Below are 19,840 nucleotides of genomic sequence, written 5' to 3'. Positions count from 1 at the left end.
TTTTTTTTGAGACAGAGATTTGTTCTTGTTGCCCAGGCTGGAGTGCAACGGCATGATCTCGACTCACTGCAACCTCTGCCTCTCAAGATCGAGTGATTTTCCTGCCTCAGCCTCTCGAGTAGCTGGGATTACAGGCACCTGCCACCATGCCCAGCTAATTTTTTGTATTTTTAGTAGAGTTGGGGTTTCACCATGTTGCCCAGGTTGGTTTTGAGCTCCTGACCTCAAGTGATCTACCTGCCTCGGCCTCCCAAAGTGCTGGGATTACAGTCGTAAGCCACTGCGCCCGGCCTAGGTCATCATTTTTTAAAAAACCCTGCAAAATCTCACCAGGATTTTTCAGCTGTTTCGAGATTATAATGGAATCTGTTTGACTCTGGTCTCCAGGTTATCAAATGACGTATTTTCAGGATATAAGACTATAAGTAGACTTTTCTATTAACAGTAAAGCTTGTGAATCTTGGTTTGATATGTACAAACAGAGCCACCAGTATGTACCCCAACTTCTGGTTGGAGTGACAGAATGAGAACACAGCCAGTTTCTGAGCAGCTGGTGGTTTGGGGACACAGTAGGAATTTAATACTGGGTGATTGTTGTATCTCACAAGGTGCATCCTCAAGTAGTAATGACTCATTTGTCAGAGATGTAAGGTGGTGTTTTGCAGTGATTTGCAAACTGTGTTCTCTGCTGATATGTTAGGGGTTCTCCAAACAAAATTTAAATCTGACAGTGAAGATGAACTGAGACTCATTCACGCTGTTATTTCAGCACAGGTGAGGGTGAGGCACTTGATGTCAGGAAAACCTTGCTTTAACCCATGTGTCTTTGCAGTGGAACAGAAGGGTAAGCAAGCTGCTTTGAAAATCAGATTGAAATTTTATGTCAGAAAATGTAAAACAGAGAAGCATCAAAGAATGACTCAATGGTCTTGATAAATTCATTTGAATATGAAATTATGTTAAAATTTTATAGTTCAGTAATTTAAAAGTATATTACAGTTTTTTTTCCTTTTTTTGGATGATGTGCATGTAAACAAGTGTAAGGAATGTTTGTAAAGCATCAGAAGCAAATTTTAGGTGTTTTGATCTTCATTAAAAGACTATTAGTAAGATGTCAAAGGAATAATAATGCCTGTGCAGATGGTAACCAGCTTTGTTTTGTTCATCTTTTCCCCATAAAAGATTGGTAAAAATTGTATTTGTTACACTATTCACAAACCTTTTCTACTAAGTATATACCAAACTGTGTTCTTTTGAAAGATGTTTCTAGTAATTTTCAGGTCATTTCCATATATATTATGTGCGGTTAAAAGCAAACCAACCCTGGTTTGTTAAATAATTCCCCTGTTTTTACTTTAAAAATAATGGTGTTGGGCATCTGTGTAAAGTGTGTACATCTTAGCAGTATAAATTACTGACACATTTTAAAAAATGAAGTAAAAACTCAGAATCGTTGTGATTCAGTGCCCTTATGTTTTTTAAAAAGAGGGAAAAGTAATGCAAGATTCAGAATATTGGAGTGGTTGGCATGCCTCTCTTCATTTTACTTTTTGACCGGCTGCCCATATGCCGATGATGATGAAGCTGAGCTGTTTGTGCCATTGCCATTTGATGCTGCGAGAATCACAACTGTTATATCTGTTGCTGCTTCTGTTAAAAGGCAGAGTAGTAACTGGCCACTGAATTAAATTTAAAAGAAAGGCAGGGGAGAGCTGGAATCTCTGCTGAGGATGGCTTTGCTCAGGTCTTTTCTTAGCCCTGCAACTACTTAATGCTTCATATGCTTGCTGAAGGGATAGGTCTGTCCTTGACTGGTTGAATCTTGTTCAGAATCGTGTTGACCTGGCTATTGAGGACTAAAAGTTGTAGGTTGCTGAGGTGGTATCGGGGGTTCTAGCCCCCTTCTCACAGTAGTAGGGGAATCAGAGCTTTGGGGAACCTTAGCAGTTTTCTCCCTGGTTGCAGGTTGGGGTAGATACAGCTGTTAGACTGTCTGCACTGTCCAGTATAGTAGCTGCTAGCCACATGTGGCCAATTAAACCTTTTCTTACTGTGGCTAAATATTATATATAACATCAAATTGATAATTTTAACCGTTTTCAAGCATATGGTTCTACGGCATTGAGTACATTCACATTGTTTTGCAACTGTCACCAGAACAAACATTCCAGAATATTTTCATCTTCCCCAAATGAAACTCTGTACCCATTAAGCAACTCTCCCCTCTCACTCCCCCAGCCCCTGACAACCACCATTCTATTAACTGTCTCTATGAATTTGACTACTCTAGGTACCTCATGTAAGTGGAATAATATATTTGTCCTTTTGTGTCTGGCTTATTTCGCTTAGCACAATGTCCTCAAGGTTCATCCATGTGGTAGCATGTGTGAGAATTTCCTTCCTTTTTAAGGCTGAATAATATGCCACTGTGTATGTATACTACGTTTTGTTCATTCCTTTGTTGATGGATACTCGGATTGCCTCTACATTTTTGTTTATTGTGAATAAGGCTGCTATGAATATGGGTGTATAAATATCTCTTTGAGTCCCTGCCCTCAGTTCTTTTGGGTATATACCCAGAAGTGGAATTGCTGAGTCACGTGGTAATTCTATGTTTGATTTTTTGAGGAACTGCCAGACTGTTTACTATAGCAGCTGCATTATTTTACATTCTGACCAACAGTGCACAAAGGTTTCAGTTTTTTCACATCTTCACCAGTACTTGTTATTTTGGTTTTTCTTTTTTGAAAATAGCCACTCTAGTGGATGTGAAGTGTGTGGCAGTTTAAATTTAATTAAAAATAAATACATAAATTCACTTCCTTAGTCACACTAGCCACATTTTAATTGTTCAATAGCCATACGCCGCTGTGGCTCTCATATTGGACAGTACAGAGAGAACGTTTCCATTATTGCAGAAAGTTCTATACTGACAAAACCTGGAGGTAGCAGTGGACCTGAAAGGAATTGATCCAAGCCCAGCAGAGTCACCAAGGATTTAGTCAATTTATAACTGACACATACATTGAGAGGCAATCCATTGATAACTGACACATACATCAATTGTTTTCATACTTTGTGTATGTAGTATAGCCCAGTATAGACATAGTTTTATATTCTGCCTTTTTCATGTTGCTGCACGGTGTTTATAGTTGTCTTGTTAATAGCTGCACAGAAAATTGATTTACCATCATTTACCTAATAATTTTTCCTTGTTAGGGACATAAAACCAGTTTCTCCTTTTCAGTACTGCAGTAGAGTATGCTCATTTCCCAGTTGTCTCCACGCTTAGCCCTTCTGGTTTCTTCATCTATTCATTTTATCATCTTGCTCTTTTTGGTCTCCTTACTGTTTTAACCACTCCATTGGACATATTTGGCCTCTAGGTAAAGTCTGACTAATGCTAACTAGAACCAGACCATGCCTGTGTTAATATAACCTAAAATACCACTACTTATTTTTGCTATTTGAACTGATTGTACCATCTTGAGTCAAGTGCCTACTCCAAAACAGTCAAGGTGCACATTGCCTTAGGCTGGGGTAAATGCCTGTTCGTGAACCTATCACTATGGCAGAGGGGCAGGATTAAAAATAAGTAGACTGTACAAGCTACTGTATACCATGAAAGAGTTGAATGGATTTTTAGGAGGGAACCAACTGCAGTGTCCAGTACCTGGGGAAGGTGGGGAGATAAGAATTAAGGGTTGAACATCCCAAAATCAAAATTTGAAATTTTCAAAATCTGAAAGTTTTTGAGTGCCAATGTGATGCTCAAAGGAAATGCTCATTGGAGCATTTTGGATTTAGGATTTTCTGATTAGGGATGCTCAACCAGTAAGTATAATGCAAATATTCCAAATTCTGAAAAGAATTCTGAAATGCAAAACACTTCTGGTCTCAAGCATTTTGGGTAAGGGATATTCAGTCTGTACCTCTCAGGTTTCTGGCTTATGCAGGGTACATAGACTCGCATGCTGTCAACTGATTGACTAGGCAAGACTTCAGGATTAACAGTTTTACGGACAGTGTCAAAAGCACTCTGTTTAGATGTGTTATTTTTGAGATGCCTGTAAGAACTTTCTCGTGGAGATGTTGGTAAGTGGTTGGTTGGAAATAGGAGTCTGAAGCTTGGGGGAGAAGTTCGGGTTGGACATACAAGTGTTGGGGTCATTGGCATGAAATTGGGAATTAAAGCCAAGGGGCTGGATGATGATACCTAGGGAGAGAGTGTGGTAGGTCCAGAACTGAGCCCAGGTCTCATTCAACATTTTGAAGTCAGATAGAGATAAAATAGCACAGGAGACTGAGAAAGAGCAGCCAGTCAGGTAGAGTGAGAATCTGATAAGTATGGTATGGAAGTAGCTGAGCGGAGAATGTTTCAAGGAGGAGATGGTCAACTAGATCTGACATTGCCAAGATATATGATAAGATGAAGGCAGGAGAGTCTGATTTGGCAGCATGGAGGTTGTTTTATTTACTTATGTTTGAAGACTTTAGTCTCCAGAGCCTGGGGAGATCACACTGAGGCCACACGGACTTTTCTTTGCTGGGGTAATGGATATTTGGAAGTAATTTGATGGCCAGGTGCTGTGACTCATGCTTATTCTCCCAGCACTTTGGGAGGCCAAAGCATGAGAATTACTTGAGGCCAGAAGTTCGAGACCAGCCTGGGCAATGTAGGGAGGCTCTTTCCTTTTAATTACTGGTTTTCAAAAAAAGATTTGGTGTTTCAGCACCTTTCAAAGGTGGCCAAAGTAGTTTTGTTTTCTTTTTTGAGATGGAGTTTTGCTCTTGTTGCCCAGGCTGGAGTGCAATGGCTCAATCTCGGCTCACCATAACCTCTGCCTCCTGAGTTCAAGCGATTCTCCTGCTTCAGCCTCCTGAGTAGCTGGGATTACAGGCATGGGCCACCATGCTCAGCTAATTTTGTATTTTTAGTAGAGATGAGGTTTCTTCATGTTGGTCAAGCTGGTCTCAAACTCCCAACCTCAGGTGATCCGCCTGCCTTGGCCTCCCAAAGTGCTGGGATTATAGGCATGAGCCACTGCGTCTGGCCAGTAATTTCTTATAGTTATCATTATGAACTCATACATTTTTATATACTTGTGTTTAAATCACTTTTTGTTTATTATTTTAATGCTCAAATTGTCCTATCATTGGCCATTAGGAGTCTTTCTTCAATGCCTTTCTCATTTTCAATTTAATTTTTTCCCCAGACATCCCTAGTGATTTATCAAAAAGAGAAACTATTTAGCATTGTGGCTTTCATAATTCCCTCCCTCCCTCCCTTCCTTCCTTCCTTTCTTCCTTCCTGAAGCAGAGTCTAGTGACATCCTCCTGAAGCAGAGTCTAGCTTTGTCACCCAGGCTGGAGAGCAGTGGTGCGATCTCGGCTCACTGCAGCCTCCACCTCCCAGGTTCGAGCAATTCTCTTGCCTCAGCCTCCCAGGTAGCTGGGATTACAGGTGCCTGCCACCACGCCCAGATAATTTTTGTGTTTTTAGTAGAGACGGAGTTTACCATATTGGCCAGGCTGGTCTTGAACTCCTGACCTCAAGTGATCCGCCCACCTCGGCCTCCGGAAGTGCTGGGATTATAGGAGTGAGTCACTGGGCCCAGCCCATAATTTCTTCTATAACTAATATGACAAATTTGGGATTGAGAACACTGTTAATTCCATGTTCTTCAAGGGAGAAACATACTAGTTTCTCCCTTGAATAGTTAGAGTCTATTTGATTGGTACTTGATTCCATGAGTGTTGGTTATAAACCAGGAATAGTACAAAAGTGACAATATAATGTTCCAATATGATAAACAGCCCCAGGGTACTTGCCTGCCCACAGGAGTAGAAGAGTTTGGGGCATGAGACACTGGGGACATTTGCTCTCATGTCTACTTATTTTGTCTAGGAATCTTAAGCACTATTGTGAGGTGAGTGACAGCGAAGCAGGTACCAGAGAGCGATTTATGATTTAGGGGCTCGTTGCATGTGGAACCCAGCAGCTGTCCTGGTTCTGCTTCCTGGCAGGGGTCTGGGGAGCACACTTGAGCCCAGTTTTGAGATTGCAAATATATTTTTCTTCTCCATCTTACTAGATCTTTTGGCAGTATTCGACGTATTCTGTTCTTGGAAGAGCTTTATCTTAATAAACTGAAAAAAAAAAAAAAAATTCCTTCCTTTCCCAGTAAGGCTGAAAACTCATTTTCCTTTAAATACTAAATAGAGATGCCCAACTAAGGAACTGATAGTAGGAGGACCTATTGAACTCCAGTGGGGCTTCTGATTTTTGGTGTCTTTCCCCTAACCCTGGAAGACAATAGGAAAACAAGTGATGTCATCAGAACAGAGCCATTGGCAGAGCCTCCTGGGGACCTGAGTGGTTTTCCTGTCTCTGATAGTCTCTGTTCTGAATTAAGTAATGGCTTGTAATGGAGGTTGGTACTTCCTGCAACTCTTTCACATTTATCGTTTTATGCTTGCTGTTAGTAAACAGATGCATTTACTCTAGAAGGAGGCTTTAATGGGCAAGGTGTGAGAGGGTGTTGGGAGAAAGAAGGATTCCTGATCATTCCTTGTCACAAAAATTACGGGTTTAATGTATGAGATTGGCAGTTGTGCAGAGGTTGGGACTCAATACAACTATATGTATTTGAATTAGAAAGCCTTGCATTCCTAGAAACTGGATTTCAGACAGGCTTTCCTTGTCCTTTCTGAGACATACAGACCCTGTACTTTTTTTGGAAACCCCCGTATCACTTAGGATACATTTGGCCACAAACACCTAAGAAGACGGGGAGATAAACAGTGGGACAGCTGGCTGCAGCCCTAAAATGCCTCCTATAGTGCTATTGAGTGCAAAAATGAATGGTTGGCCTATGCTATATGTAGCCCAGCTGTACCTGCCACTGTAGCAAACCCTGGATTCTCTCAACACAATTGACTGTGGCTGCCTATGCAGATGTGGTTCTACGTGCCAGGCCAGGTGCTGGGGGTACAGTGATGAGGATATCAACATGGCTCCCCCAGAGAGATGATGGTCTTGAGGTAGAGACTGTGCAGTGTGGGAAGCAGTCCTTTTTTGTTTTTTGTTTTTGTTTTGAGAACAGGGTCTTGCTCTGTCGTCTAGGCTGGAATGCAGTGGCGTGATCAGGTCTCACTGCAGCCTCAACCTCCTAGACTTCAGGCGATCCTCCCACTTTGGCCTCCCAAGGTTTTGGGATTACAGGCATGAACCACGGTGGGGAGCACTCCTAAGGAAGGACAGGGGCCGCTGGGACACACAGGCAGCTGGGGAAGATTAGGAGAGAAAGGGAACTCTTAAAGGATAAATGAAAATTTGCCGGAAGAGAAGTGGGTTTCAGTAGAGGGTGGTTTGCAGACTGTTTTAGATAGGAACACAGGAGCAAAAATCCTAAAGGTAAGAAAGTACAACCTGTTCTAGAAACTGACTCTAGTTCAGAATGGCTGTAAGAGATAAGGCTGGATGAGTAGATAAGACCCTTCTCCCAAGGGGCTTGTACGCCATTTTAAAGAGCTGTTATCTAGGTACTGGGGAGCTGTGGGAGGGGTTCAGGATGGAGAGTGACCCAATCAGAATTTCTGGGAAGATCCTTGTGCTGCAGTGGTGAGAGTGTAGGTGGGAGTGGACTCTAGGCTGAAGGTGAGGTAGCCAGTTAGGCTGTTGCAGTTACTCAGGGGAAGGATGATGGCTTGAATTACGGGTGGCATAATGAGTGGATGCAGCTGAAAGCTGTTTTGGAGGTAGCATGAACAAGCTTGGTGACAGATCTGCAAGCTGAGGAAGGAGCCACTAAGGGTGATGGCCACCTTGTTCCCTTGAGAATTCAGGGTAAAGGGTACCATTTGCTAAGATAAGTCACATAGTAGAAGGAAGACGTTTGTGGGAAGCGATGATGAGCTCGGTTTTGGACACATGTTGAGTTTTAGGTGTCTGTGGAGACATCTATTCGGCATTTGGAGTTAGGGTCTATAGCTCAAGAAGAGACAGCAGGGAGCATGAGAATGAATGGGAAAACTCAGGGAGAGTGGGAGGCAGCAGAATAATAAGAGAGCTTAGGACCACCCCCAAGGAACCCTCAAATGGAGGGACAGGCCGAGGAAGAGGCCGTTCCTAAGGAGAAGGCCAGCTAAAGATGCCTGGCCAGAGAGGCAGGTGGAAACCTAGGGGGAGGTGCTGCTTGGAAGCCAGAGGAAGAGTGCTTTTCAATAATAGCATTAAAAGCTGCTGAGGGATTGAACGAGGTGAGGACTGAGTACCCGGTGGGTTTTGTGACAAGGTCCTTGTTGACCTGGGAGAGCTGCTTCAGTGGAACAGGTGGGGCTGAAGTTGGGTTGTTGTGGTTTGAGGAATGATGCACAGCCAGGGAGGGGAAATGAAATGTTGACAGCTCTTCCCAGAGGTTTACCCATGAAGTGGGGAAAAAAGTGTGTTGGTTGGATGAGCTGTCAAAAGTTGTTTGTTGAGCCTGCCTAGATGGTTGTAAGTAGGGCTGTAGTGAGGGAGAGAGGTGAGAAGATGGGGAGGGCAATGGAGTGAGTCTCTGAGGAGGTAGGAAGAGAGGGCATTGCGAGCACATGGCTGGCTCCGAGTGTGACTGTCCTGGGGACAGTTGTCCTTTGCCACCAGTAGTGTGTCCTCTACCGAGTCCCCTGTGGTCCTTTGTAAATAGCTTTATCTGGAGGCAAAATGGCTCACAGCCAGAGTTAGGTTTTAAGAAGCTGAATCTGCTACATTCATGTATTTTTTTGTCCTTTCTCTGAGTGCAGTTAACCTGTTAGAGATGCCAGAAGTGAAGCTGTCCATCTGGGTAGCTTTGGATCCCATCATTGCTATGAGGCTTTTGAAGGACAGGGTATGGCCATACTGGCGATGATTGTAAACTCATTCAGAGTGGGGTCCTCCTTCTGCTTGGTGTTTTGTTCTGACAATTGAACTTGCCAAATGGAGTTAGTATTAGGACTAAAGTATTTCTTTGTTATTCCTAACAATACACACACACAGATGCACACTCACACATATATACGTATATATTTTTTTCAGTAGGAACTCAGATGAAAGCCTACTTAGCTTTTTCATTGAGACGGCCACCTAAGTCCCTGACACTTATTAAGGATGCTTATTAAGGATAGATCTCTGGTAATTTCTCTCCTAGGATCCTGTCTGTGTGAGTGGGGAGTTGCCCTCCCTGGCAGCTGGCCACAGGGCTTGATCTAGAAGATGGAGGCCATAGTATTCAGCAGAAAGGTTAGGCTTAGACTAATGACTTTCCTCCAGGAGAAAGTTGATAATTTGTGTATAAAGCGATACAAAAAGTTGTGTAAGTTATGGAGTTAGTCAGTGAAACTTGTGAATTTGAATGCAGTGTCAGTGGGAAAGGCAGAGTTGTTGGAGGTATAACCCACCAGTACCTTGAACTCTGCCTTTTAATGAAATTTCCTTCCTCCTGAGGTGAGGAGTTCAAGACCAGCCTGGCCAATGTGGCGAAACCTCATCTCTACTAAAAATATAAAAATTATCTGGGCGTGGTGGCGGACACCTGTAATCCTAGCTACTTGGGAGGCTGAGGCAGGAACATCCCCTCCTGCCCACTGCTCCCTCTGGTCCTCCCTCACTGCCTTCTCTTGCTTCTGTTCTGTTCTGATCTTCGGGTCAGTGCTGTGTGTGTGGAAGCTTCTGGGCAGTTGGTGGAGAAGCTTTCTAAGCATGAGTTTCTCCAAAAATGCTAATGGCTCTTACCGAGCCCCTGGTGCACAGGACACTATATGTGTCCCTCATCCTAAGTGCTTCTGCTTTTCCCTAGAGGGTCTATGTAAACCAAAAGGGGTGGGCCCTCAGAGGAGCTTTCCCCCTTCCTTTAAAACAGCACTCTTGTTTCCTGTTTATTCCAGCACTACAGCCCCCTTGGGAAGTGGCTGAGGAACCGTGGGAGGATGGGCGGTGGTTGAGAGAGAACCTGAGAGGGTCTGCCCCACTCGGCCTCTGTTCCTGGCCCTTGGGATCGAAAGGGAAGGAAGGAGGAGGGGTGCCTGGGAGCTGGGCGGGTATGAGTCGGAAGAGGCATGGCAGCCTCTCCCTGCCGTACTGGTCTCGGCTCCCACCAGGAGCAAGGCAGGAGTGGATGCTGGTCCTGCTTCCAGGGCTGCTACAGGGGCACCAGTCAGGCACACGAGCAGGAAAGTGTGTACTATCATATCTCAGTGTAGTCTGGACACTTTGGTCCATCATAGGTCAAGTAGAATTAATTAGCTTATCAGTTCAGCAAATCTTGGAGCACCTGCTATGTTCCAGACACCGCTCAGTGCAGTGGTGAACAGGTAACTCCTGGCCCCTGACACACCACCATGTCTGACATGTATGTGGTGTTTTTACCATGTGTCCCAGTTTACACTCATGAACATATACATATGTCCTGATAATGCCTATTACAAAGCATACATGGGAAAGAAAAGAATGAGGTAAGTAGAAACAAGTCCTAAGATTTCCTCCCACACTTTGGCAGATGGTTCAGCTTCAGAGTCTACTAGCATGGACTGTTGCTTTAATGGGTAGCCTTTGTGTTTCAGACACCACCTTACACAGTTTTGAGTCGGGGCAGCTGGTGTGAAAGAGCTTGAAGCAAGGTAGGCAAATGCTGTGCCCAGATCATTTATTAGCACTTGGCCCCAGCAAGGCCTGATGCTCTCCTTGGGAAGGGTGCCCAGCTTGTCTGGGGTGGGTGTTTTAGGCTCTCCTGCTTCTGTCCTGTGTGCTGTGGTTAGGCTATTGAGGGGAGTGCAGCAGGCACCTGCTGCTATTCAGTACTTTATAGTTTTCATAGTCTTTCATCGAGGTCACATTGGTCATCCCAACAACCTTCCAAGATAGGGAGTCCTTTCCCCACTGAAGACCAGAGGATGGAGGCCTGTGCTGCGTGTCATGAGTGTCAGAGCCAGCCCTGGGCCTTGCTTTCCTGGACTGGCTGCTGCCTCATTCTGCAGAAAGTTTTCCTTGACATCTTCCCGCCTCGCTATGCCCCAGAGGAGCAAACTGATGAACATGTTCAGCATGTACCACCTTTCTTGTGGGAAGAAGCATGGGTTCCAGGTCCCTGCCTCCTTCCAGACCCCCTGTGGAAGCTGCCGCTGGCACGCAGCTTCCTTTTCCCAGGTGTGAGCAGTTGTTTCCCCAAGCAGAATGACTTTGTCCACGGGGTGGGGAGGAGCCGGGAGACTGCAGACCTCCACGTTCTCTCATGTTTCTGTTCCCTTTGGCATCCACAGGATATCAGGAGCTGGGTGGCTGGCTGACCTGTCCCCCCCACCTCCTCCTCTGTGTCTTCCCCAGGCTGTGCAGTTTCCCCCCTCACAGGGATTTGCCCTTGGCACATGTTCGGCTCTATCTCAGCTTTTGGGAGAGCGTGGTTTGTGTTGGTCTCCTGCTCAGAGGATCATTCCTTAGCAGGCCCAGGTGAGGCCCAGGGAACCTGGAGTTCCTCACTTAAAGGCAGGGAAAACCTAGAAAGTGAATCTCTTTCAGCCTTGTTTGCTCAGGTGATTACTTCATTTCTTAGTTGTTCAGATCGGTCCCCCCGAGGTCTTCTTGGTAACAATAGTTGCGGTATCTTTGTAACAGTTCTCCATCTCCTTTTACTACTCCCTGCTTCCGGATACCCCTCTTCAGTTCACCGCCTCCTACAAGGAAGGAGAGGAGTCAGGTCTGACAGTGTTGCAGGATGCAGTGCTGGGCTAACGGGAAATCCAGAGAGGCTCTTAGCACGGAGCTGGAGCTGCCTGCTCCTCCCTCACAGGACGCTGCCTGGATTCCGTTCCTGTCCTTTCCTGCCTGGGGAACTAGCAGCCTTTTTGAGTCTCCTTGACAACAGGATGGATAAGTTAAAAATAACCTTGTGCCGAGCTTTCTGTGTGTGAGTGCCCTCTCGCCTGCTATGCTAGAGCACAGTCCCTGCAGCTTCTAGAGGCTCTTGGGATGCATCTCTGGGAGCCTCGGTGGGGTCCAGGTGCTAGCATTTTGAAGCCCCGAGATTTTAGAGGTCAGAGCCAGATAATCAGGCAGCATCATTACCTTGTAACTCGTAATGATTACCGTAATATTACTGGCAACTGGTGGTTGCCGATGGTGTGTGGGTGTCAATGTTGAAATAAAGACTGGACAGCTGTTCTGAATGCTTCGTCTTCATTTAGTCTCCCTGGAGAGGGGCGACTCTGGAGACCTTACTGTGTTTCAGAACCTCTGGAGTGGTGTACTGGGACACAGCTCCGGGTGAGAGTTCGGTTATACCTCTTCAAGGAATCCCCACTGGAAGGAGGGTCCTTACGTTACTGGGCCCCTTTTATCAGATGAAGACGCCAAAGTATAGAGGCACTTGGATGACTTATCCAGAGCCACCTGGCTCGGCTGTGGCAGAGTAGGGAGCAGTCACTGTCATCAGAAGCTGTAGCTCTTCCTCTCGGATCCTAATGATGAGGCGTCTTTATCAGGCCTTTACCAAAGCCAGCTGTCTCTTTTTTATCAGCAGTCTGCACTAGGCGAGGCCCTCTGTTTTGCTAATCTGTTTTGTGTTTCTGTTTTGCTAATCTGTTTTGTGTTTCTGTTTTGCTAATCTGCACTGGTTAAGGCCCTCTGTCTTGTCACAGTTGTAAATTTAGAAAGAGCTGTCTCCCTGAGGGCAGGGGCTGGGTTTTTCTTTACACACCTGAACCTAATTCCTCTCTCCTCCTTCCATCCATTAGTAAGTGTCTTGCTGTGTGCCACGCATGGGGATAATGAGAACAAGAAGTTATGTTCTTGTCTTTAAGGAGTTTATTGTCAGCCAAGGAGACATTTATGAAAGTCCCCATTGTGGCCAGCGCTGAGAGGGAGAAGGTCCGAGTGTTAAGAAAGCAAATAACTGGAGTGTCTAACCTTACCTGAGGTGAAGGTGGGGGTTAGAGCAGTCTGAGAGAACATATTAGTAAAACAAAGTACTCAAATCTAGAGCACATAAACCACTACAAATCAATAAAAAAAGGAAGGCAGAAAACTCCGAGAAAAACTCGCCAATAATTTGAAAAACACTTGACAGAAGAAGATACCCAAATGGCCAATGAACATGTGAAACAGTGCTCAATTCCATGTATTTATCAATCATCAGGGAGGTCAGAGGACCTGGGTTAATATGAGACATTGGGCCACATGTTGAACGTCCCAGATCCCGTTTCTTATTTGTAAATGAGGCTTCTGTCCTTTCCCTTCCTCCCAGTACTGCTCTGAAGCTTGCAGGCATGGGAAAGGCTCTTCAGACCCTGCATGCTATACAGATACTAAGTAGTGTTGTTACTCTAAGTGATTTAATTTCTCCTCCACCTCTTCTCATAACAGCTATTCTAAATTCCCGTACGAAAGAAAAGACTTGAGTAATAGGATAGTTCCTAGGATTCAGAATATCCTGTCCCTTGATACTTTGGGTAAAGAGCTTGCGGCTGGCATGGCTCTGGTTCCCTCACCCAGGCTGGGAGCAGGGTGAGTTCCTTCGGGTCTTTTGACACCCAGGGCCTGGTGGCAGGGAAAGGACTGAGGTGCACAGTCCTAGCTCAAGCATTGGCTGGAGTAGGCTGTCTGGTTCGTCGTCCACACTGACTGTGATTGACCTCCTTACAGAGTGCTCTAGTGAAGTCCAGAAATAACACTCTGGACTTGGGGCATGTTGACATTAACGGGTCTACAGGGGCAATAGCCCACACTACCTGGCTTCCCCTGAGAGAGCCTGGTCAGTGCCATTTGCTGCCCTACCAGGCTCAGGGATAACCTCCTGGTAAAACTGGTCCCTGCCTCCCTTTTGCATTCTTTGGATACAAAGGAGCCATGTTCTCTCTTCTGGATCTGTCCTCTGCAGTTGGGCAGATGGTACATGGTGCAGATGCACACCTCTCTTCCAGCAGAGTGCGGCTGGCCACCTCGGCACATGTCACAACAGTGTCAGGATTGCTGCTAGTCCTGTCGGTCCCATCACTTGACTGTGCCAGGTTCTTAGGCCCTGTTTGGAGTCTTTCCCCACAGATCTCTCATGACAGGCATAGACTTCTCAATGGTCGACTCAGCACTTTTGACCTTTTTCTCTTCTGTATTTCTGCCACATAGGAGTCAGAGTCAGAAGCAAAGGTAGATGGAGAGACTGCATCGGACAGTGAGAGCCGGGCAGAATCTGCACCCCTGCCAGTCTCTGCAGATGATACCCCGGAGGTCCTCAATAGGGCCCTTTCCAACTTGTCTTCAAGGTAACCTGGCTTAATGATGCAGGTGCTTGTTGGGGGGTTTGCACCATGTCCAAGTGCCCTGGAAGAGCCTGCAGAGAGCCCGTGGTCTTGCAGAGCAGGCCTGCTCCCTTGCCTCAGCCTCCCATGCCACTGCTCCAGGCTCCATTGAGTGTAATCTAGTGCTTAGCGGTGGCAGTTAGCACAGTGACCAGGAGGGGAGGGCAACCAAGGCTGGAAGGATCTGGCCCTGGAAGGGTGCTCCAAACTGGACTAGGAAGTGCAGTCCAAAGAGGAAGAGGGGACAGGAGGGATGGAGGTGGGTGAGGTCAGCTGACACTGCACAGCACAGGAAACCGGCCTTGGGTTTGTGATTAATGGGCAGGCTGCTTTTCACTGAGGAGTCTATGCTTCCAGTTCAGTTTAGTTTCTCTCTCCCACATCCATTGTGAACAGTTCCTTAAATTCTCCAGGAAGAACTGGGAAACATCTTAACCTAGGTGAATCTAGTTAAAACTTTTGGCCCTTGAGAACTTGGTTCTTTTAACACAGCTATGTGAGTAGATCAAAAACAACTTATACGACCCCAAAGCATTATCCCAGTGTTCCTATGTGTGCCTCCAGCTGTCCCCTTGGGAGTCTGAATTGTGCAGTGGTTAAGGACGTGGACTTTGCAGCCAGACCCCTGGATTCAGATCCCAGCTTTACTGTTTGCCAGCTGTTCAACCTGTGCCTCTGTTTCCTCGTCTGTAAAAGCGAAGTGTGTTGAGGATTGAAGGAGTTAATATATGTAAAGTCCTCATAAAATTACCTTATGCATATTTGTGGTAGCTGTTATTATCATTGCATAATGTTACTGTTATTCCCATAATTATTCAGGGCAGTACAGTGTAGGATCCTGCTGTCGGAAAAAAAGTTTTTTTTTTTCTTCAGATAGTCAGCTGTAGAAACCATCCAAGTGGATACAGAAGCAGAGGGTACTACATTTCCCTTGGCTTTTTGTTTGTTTGTTTGTTTTTTGCCCGATACCTTCTTTAAGATATAAGCTAGGTGTATTTTTCTGCCAAGTTTGGTTGTGGCTGAGGCATTGGTACTGTGGCCCTGCTCCTGCCAGCATGTGGCTGGTGCTTCTGTCAAGGTGAATCTGGAAAGGACTGAGCTCAGGGCCCTCAAATCTCAGAAAGATCCATGTTCCTTGAGTTTGTACATTGGTTTTTTTAACTGGTGTTTTCTCCTTCCCCTACTCTGACATAGATGGAAGAACTGGTGGGTGAGAGGCATCCTGACTTTGGCCATGATTGCATTTTTCTTCATCATCATTTACCTGGGACCAATGGTTTTAATGATAATCGTAAGTGCCATTTCATACTATTTTAGTTTTCCTTTCAGTTTTTGCTGCAGGCCCGGTTGTCTTAAGTGCCAGGTATTGGGTTGGTTGGGGGAACTGACAGGGGTCCAGGCTGCTCAGAAAACCTCTGCCATAGAACATCTGTGACTTCTCACTTTTCAGTAGCCACCTGGAGGGCCATTGATGAGGCTAGTTGTATATGGTTGAAGATGTATCTTCATTTAAAAAACTGACTTTATCGCCTGTAATCCCAGCACTTGGGGAGGCAGAAGCGGGCGGATCACAGGGTCAGGAGTTCGAGACCAGCCCGACCAACATGGCAAAACCCTGTCTCCACTAAAAATACAAAAATTAGCCATGCGTGGTGGCGGCCACCTGTAATCCAAGCTACTCAGGAGGCTGAGGCAGGAGAATCGCTTGAACCGAGGAGGCAGAGGTTGTAGTGAGCTGAGATCACACCACTGCACTCCAGCCTGGGCAACAGAGTGAGACTCTGTCTCAAAACAAACAAACAACCAACTTTATTATTCCAACTCTGTAAAATTTTACCCTAGCCATGTCTCTATGTGACTCCTGGTTTTGTTTCTTGTTTTCATGGGGCCTCCTTCCTGGGTGTAGAGCTTTTATTAAGAAATCCCAGTCCACAGAGCTACTCTCTCTGTCTTCCCACTGTCCTGGACAGAGTCAGGTGACCATCAGCTGCATGTGAGCTAAGCAGATGAGACTTTTAAAGTACTCAAAGTCAAAAGGAGAATGGATTGGGTGAATCCTCGGAGGTTCTAGAATAAAAAGTTAAAAAGGAGGTTCTAGAATAGAAAGTTAATTGAGGGCCAGGCATGGCGGCTCACACCTGCAATCCCAGCAATTTGAGAGGCCAAGTAGGGAAGATCGCCCAGGAGTTCGAGACCAGCCTGGGAAAGAAGGTGAGCCCTCGTCTCTACTTTAAAAAAAAGTCTTTTTGGCTGGGCACAGTGGCTCACGCCTGTAATCCTAGCACTTTGGGACGCTGAGGCAGGTGGATTGCTTGAGCCCAGGAGTTTAAGACCAGCCTGGGCAATATGGTGAAACCCTGTCTTAAAAAATAAAAAAGTTAATTGAAACATCAGGGTGTGTATTTTATTGTGAGTGGAAAATTGGATCTACTCCCTGTTACACAAAGGGCTGCATTGCTCTGTGGGATGGTGTGAGAGAGGAAGCAGAACCATTGGAAGCCTGATATTTGTCTTAAGTACAATGGATTTTCTGGAAGGCTCATGACCTGTTGGTTTCCATTTCCAAAAATCATAAGAATTGGGGTGTCAGTGAATGTTTTGTGTCCCGCAGGTGATGTGTGTTCAGATTAAGTGTTTCCACGAGATAATCACTATTGGCTACAACGTCTACCACTCCTATGATCTGCCCTGGTTCAGGACCCTCAGCTGGTAAGCTCTCCGCCTAACAGAGGCCCTTAGAATTTGGATGATGTGCTTTTTGGCAGGTATTTACAGTGATGGTGGGTATTTCTATTACTTGCTATAGAAATAAATGCTGGGGAGGCAGATATCATGTTAGGTCATGCAAAGTTTTATGAAGAAAATGGTATTTGAGCAACGAGTAAAGAAATGGGTAAGAGAATGTTAGCAGGAAAAAGCAGGAGAAAAGGAGGTGATTGCTGCAGACTTGCACCGTGCCTTTGAGACCTGAGTATTTCATAGGCCAGACTGTGTGGTTGGCCTTGGAGGAGTCTTTAATAGTTGCTTGAAGTCTGGACTCTTCCTGAGAAGAAACCAGATGGGCTGCATTCTGTGACTGTGTTTGCCTCGGTATTTGGATTCCTTAAACTCTGCGTGATGATCCCTTTTTTCTAGATCAGTATATTTTTCATGCTCTCATATCTCAGCATCCCACTAGAGTTGTCTGGAAGTTGTTAGGTTCTGCTGCCGGCTTTGCTTGTTATCCCTGGAACTTGGTTTCCTTGTATCTAAGACAGATGGTTGAGACTTAGTGGTTTCCAGACTGGTGTTTGAGCCCTACTTCATCAGAGGTGTTTTGAGTGCCAGGGTGGACAGGAGTGAGACTGAATGCATGGGATCTGGGCTCTGCTGGGAAAGTTGGCTTTCTCTGTTTCTTAGGAAAGGACTCAGCTTTCTTAAAGCAAAAACGAAAGAAAAACCTGTAGCACATGTCTGAGACCCCTTTCTGATCTGAAACTCTCTGCTTTATTGGCTGTAATATTCTCAGGTGGTGACCTTTGAGCAGAGCACTGCACAATGCCGAGAAGACCTGGGGCAAATGCGGACCTTCTCACCCCACTGTGCAGGGGGTACAGGGGTTGAGGCCATGACTTAGCTGGCTGGAGAGTAGTGCTTTTTGCCCCAGCAACCTGGTCACCGTCAAGGAAGCCGATGTGCTCAGATGTAGGCTGGGCACCTGCTTCCTGAGGTGTCTCCTGTCACCCAACAGCACGGGCTGCCTCCCAGCCTCCAGATGGAACTGTGATTGCCCCGTGGCTTAAGATGCAGATCCCTGTTGCGGCTGTTCTTTAGCTGGAAAGCAGTGTTTTGCGTTTTGTTAACATACTCAGGAGGCCTGACTCCTGGCTGTGGTCACTTTACAAAGAAAGCTTTTTCCATGTAACAGAAAAGAAACGAAATATGAAGTTTTTGTACTTCATAATTAAAAAAAAGAATGGGAAAGAAAAGCTCTCCACTTTCTTCTCTGTCTCAGGATCTTTGCTGGGGGTTTGCAGTGGTGGCTGCACAGTCCCATACTCAGCAGTACTATGGAGGCTGCAAGGGATGGCTTCTCTTCTCACGAATGCCAGTTGAGGAGAGAGGATACGCAAGTGAAGAGTTAACGCTAGCGGAAGGTCTGTGTCAGAGCCAGGCTTCAGAGAGGGAGATGCATCATGAATTGCTTAGTCAGATAATCACATATTACTTGCTATAGAAATAAATGCAGGGGAGGCAGATGTCATGTTAGGTCATGCAAAGTTTTATGAATAAAATGGCATTTGAGCAAGGAGTGAAAAAATGGAGATGCAAAGAGAATGTCAGGAGCAGGAAAAAGGCAGGAGAACAGCAGACAGGCGGCATAGCTGGAAGAAACCATTTTGATAGGAGTGAAGGGATTCCTGTTGGGAAGAGTGGAAACAAGACTGGGGAAGCAGGATGAGGCATGTTTTTGAAGGTCGTATGGTTCAAAGATCCCTCAGTTAGGTATGGGAATGCTACAAAAGGGGCAAAAATGGAGTCTCAAATTTGGGAGAAATGGGGAGTGAATGAAAGCTGCTGTCTGTTTCTAGATAAATTTCTCACCTATGGTGTCACCAGAGAGCAGGAAACCGTGGTCTGCCTGTCCCTCTGTGAGCTGTGCTGGGGGGCTCAAGGGTGGAGGGTATTCTGCTGCCCTCTGTCCCCTCCTCTGGGATGACTGACTGCCTTGCTGTAAAGGCAAGGGTGCTCTCCGCGGCAATGACCTGTCTTCATTTACAGGTACTTTCTCCTGTGTGTAAACTACTTCTTCTATGGTGAGACAGTGACGGATTACTTCTTCACCCTGGTCCAGAGAGAAGAGCCTTTGCGGATTCTCAGTAAATACCACCGGTTCATTTCCTTTACTCTCTATCTAATAGGTATGCATTAAGCAGTTCACCACTTCTTGTGTCTGTATTGCTTTTGTATATCTGTCAAGTAGGAATTGGGGAATTTCTTGGTTAGTGTACAGTTTTGTGACATTAACTCTGATCATGGAGGGGAGCAGAGCTGATGCTCTATGTCAAGCTGTAGCAGGTCTTTCCTTTTTTTTTTTTTGGAGACAGGGTCTCACTCTGTCACCCAGGCTGGAGTGCAGTGGCATGATCTCAGCTCACTGTAACCTCTACCTCCCGAGTTCAAGTGATCCTCCCACCTCAGGTCCCAAAGTAGCTGGGACTACAGGTGCATGCTACCATGCCCAGCTAATTTTTATATTTTTAGTAGAGACAGGGTATCGCCATGTTGGCCAGGCTGGTCCCGAACTCCTGAGCTTAACTTATCCACCCGCCTCAGCCTCCCAAAGTGCTGGGATTACAGGTATGAGCCACCACGCCTGCCCTTGTAGGAGCACTTTTAAGAGAAACGGAGTGTGGGGATGGGACTGTAGCCTGTGCCACCTGCCCCTGTGTTTCAGCCACCATTGAGGAACAGCACAGCATGGTCCTGTCTTGACTCTCCTGTTGGCAAAGATTCTGCAGTGGGACTGAAACAAAAATCATCTAGGAAC

At 45.8% G+C, this 19,840-nt stretch overlaps 1 protein-coding gene across 1 annotated transcript in view; it reads left to right on the top strand.

Annotated features, from left to right (window-relative positions):
* The window catches only part of CDS2 (CDP-diacylglycerol synthase 2), a 74,607-nt gene that overhangs the window by 35,998 nt on the left and 18,769 nt on the right, over positions 1–19,840 (top strand). The window contains exons 2-5 of the mRNA XM_017877916.1: positions 14,138–14,274; positions 15,505–15,601; positions 16,922–17,019; positions 19,072–19,211. Coding sequence (XP_017733405.1) covers positions 14,138–14,274; positions 15,505–15,601; positions 16,922–17,019; positions 19,072–19,211 — 472 coding nt within the window. The remainder of the gene's footprint in view (positions 1–14,137; positions 14,275–15,504; positions 15,602–16,921; positions 17,020–19,071; positions 19,212–19,840) is intronic.

Source organism: Rhinopithecus bieti, unplaced genomic scaffold (assembly GCF_001698545.2).
Source record: "Rhinopithecus bieti isolate Rb0 unplaced genomic scaffold, ASM169854v2 scaffold_65, whole genome shotgun sequence".
NCBI lineage: Eukaryota > Metazoa > Chordata > Mammalia > Primates > Cercopithecidae > Rhinopithecus > Rhinopithecus bieti.
This window is presented reverse-complemented; position numbering and strand designations above follow the sequence as displayed.